General features: G+C 55.2%; 1 protein-coding gene across 1 annotated transcript; it reads right to left on the reverse strand.

Annotated features, from left to right (window-relative positions):
- Positions 1-207: 207 nt before the first annotated feature.
- LOC118646644 lies at positions 208-1158 on the reverse strand. The gene has a single exon (XM_036290032.1). The coding sequence runs from the start codon at positions 1156-1158 to the stop codon at positions 208-210; it is 951 nt and encodes a 316-aa protein (XP_036145925.1).
- Positions 1159-1987: the final 829 nt, after the last annotated feature.

The following is a 1987-nucleotide window of genomic DNA, read 5'->3' on the forward strand; positions in this document are numbered from 1 at the left end:
TTGAAATGGGTTACATTTTCTTTGTAATTTGTAAAATGGCTAATACAGCGTAAATTATCCATGTTTGGTCATAAACGTAGTTTTTGCAACGTACAGATAATAATAATAATAATAATAATAATAGTGAGTTCGGGGGGCAGTCCTCAAATGGGTCCCGCCTCTGACACTCAGACAGAGTCCATTGTATCTCCCCGTTGTCAGCTGCCCTTAGCGGGGCCCCGCTTCCTTCCAGAAGCGGAGAAGATCCTCCAAGGGCAGCTGTCCCACTTGATCCGGTTCCAGAATGCCTGAGCCCAGCAGGCGTGCTCTTGGTCCGACCAATACTGGGCAGTTCCCAAGAATATGGAGACTAGTCTCCTCTTCTTCGCCACACCACCTGCAGTCGGGCGTATCGCTACTGCCTAGCTTATACAGGTGATAATTAAGGTCGCCATGGCCCGTGAGCAATTGCGTCGCCAGCCTGGCGTCCCTCCTATTTAGGGATCTCATGCTTCTGGCCAGGTCCTCACCAGGACAGTCTCCCAGCAAGGCTCCGGCCTGTCTGCATTTGACCCCCGTAACTTTCCTCCAGTGCTCAAGGTGCTGGTCCCGGAGCCAGCTCCCGATCCTCCTCCTGCCCAGGCAGAAGGAGATCCCAACAGCCGGCTCCGGTCCCACCAACCTTGTTTCTGCTGCCTCCTTGGCAAGCAAGTCGGCTATTTCGTTGCCCTCGATCCCCGAATGCCCGGGGACCCATACTAGGCCAACGTCATTATTCTTCGCCAGTTCGTCTAGTACAATTTTACAATCCCAGACCAACCGCGAGTTAAATCTCGGACCTTCCAGCGCTTTGAGCGCTGCCTGACTGTCCGAGCAAATTCTGATGCGCCCTCCTACCCTACCGAGCTCCAGTAGGTTCTGGGCACATCTCATGATAGCTACCACTTCCGCCTGAAAAACCGTTGCGTGTTCGCCAAGCGGAACGATCATTCTTGCTCCATCGCGCTGGCAGTAGAGCCCAGCTCCAGAGCCCGTGCTCGTTCCGGAGCCGTCCGTGAACCAGACGTCCCCATCCCGAGGAACCGGTCCCTTGGAGCCGTCCCACTCCCAGCGCTTGGGAAAGCTTATCTTGTACCTTCTTTCGAAGGTACGAATTACTGGCCTTCTATCTTGCCCCATCGCAAAAATGGGGCCCGATAGAATTCCTTCAGGGAATCTTGTGTGCAGGGCTCCCGCCCTCCACCTTGATTCGCACCTCAGGCGGTAGGCCGCCGCCGCCACTACTACCCGATCGAGGGGCTCGATGCCCAGCAGCATGCCCATCGCCGCCACCGGCGTGGTCCGCATAGCTCCCAAGGCCCCTCTCAAAACCAGAGCCCTGATATAGCAGCCTGGGTCTGAGTATCGCCGTGTAAATCCAGTGGACTATCCTCGGTTTCAGACCCCATGTCTGTCCGAATGTCCTCCTGCATATCCAGAAGTAAGAGCATACACTCTTACATCGGTTTTCAAGATGTTCCCTCCAAGCCAGCTTCCTATCTAGGATTACTCCTAGATATTTAGCCGTCCCGGTTGGGACTAATCTCGTCCCTCCAAGGACTGGCCCTTCCACCGGACCTACCTTGTACTTGCGAGTGAATACCACAAGCCCGGTCTTCAGTGGGTTTACCGACAAACCGGTCCTGCCACACCACTCCTCGACTACCTCCAATGCTCCCTGCGTGAGCTCCAGGAGTGTTTCCAAGAAGGGGCCTCGTACTAGGATAGCCAGGTCATCCGCATATCCCAATGTAAGAATCCCCCTCTCGTTCAGTGTTCCGAGCAGACTATCTGCCACCAGACACCACAGGAGTGGAGAAAGAACCCCTCCCTGAGGGCACCCTCTCTCCATCCAGCCACTGACACTCACCGTTCCCAGTGAGGCCGTTACCTGCCGCTTGAGCATGCCTTTGATCCACTCCACAATCTTCTCCGGCACACCTCTGCGAGCAGCCTCTTCACATACCAC

Source organism: Monomorium pharaonis, chromosome 1 (assembly GCF_013373865.1).
Source record: "Monomorium pharaonis isolate MP-MQ-018 chromosome 1, ASM1337386v2, whole genome shotgun sequence".
Classification (NCBI taxonomy): domain Eukaryota; kingdom Metazoa; phylum Arthropoda; class Insecta; order Hymenoptera; family Formicidae; genus Monomorium; species Monomorium pharaonis.

Excerpts from the sequence above, each read along its gene's own strand:
- LOC118646644 (XM_036290032.1), bottom strand. The coding sequence starts at position 1,158 with ATGGGGCAAGATAGAAGGCCAGTAATTCGTACCTTCGAAAGAAGGTAC.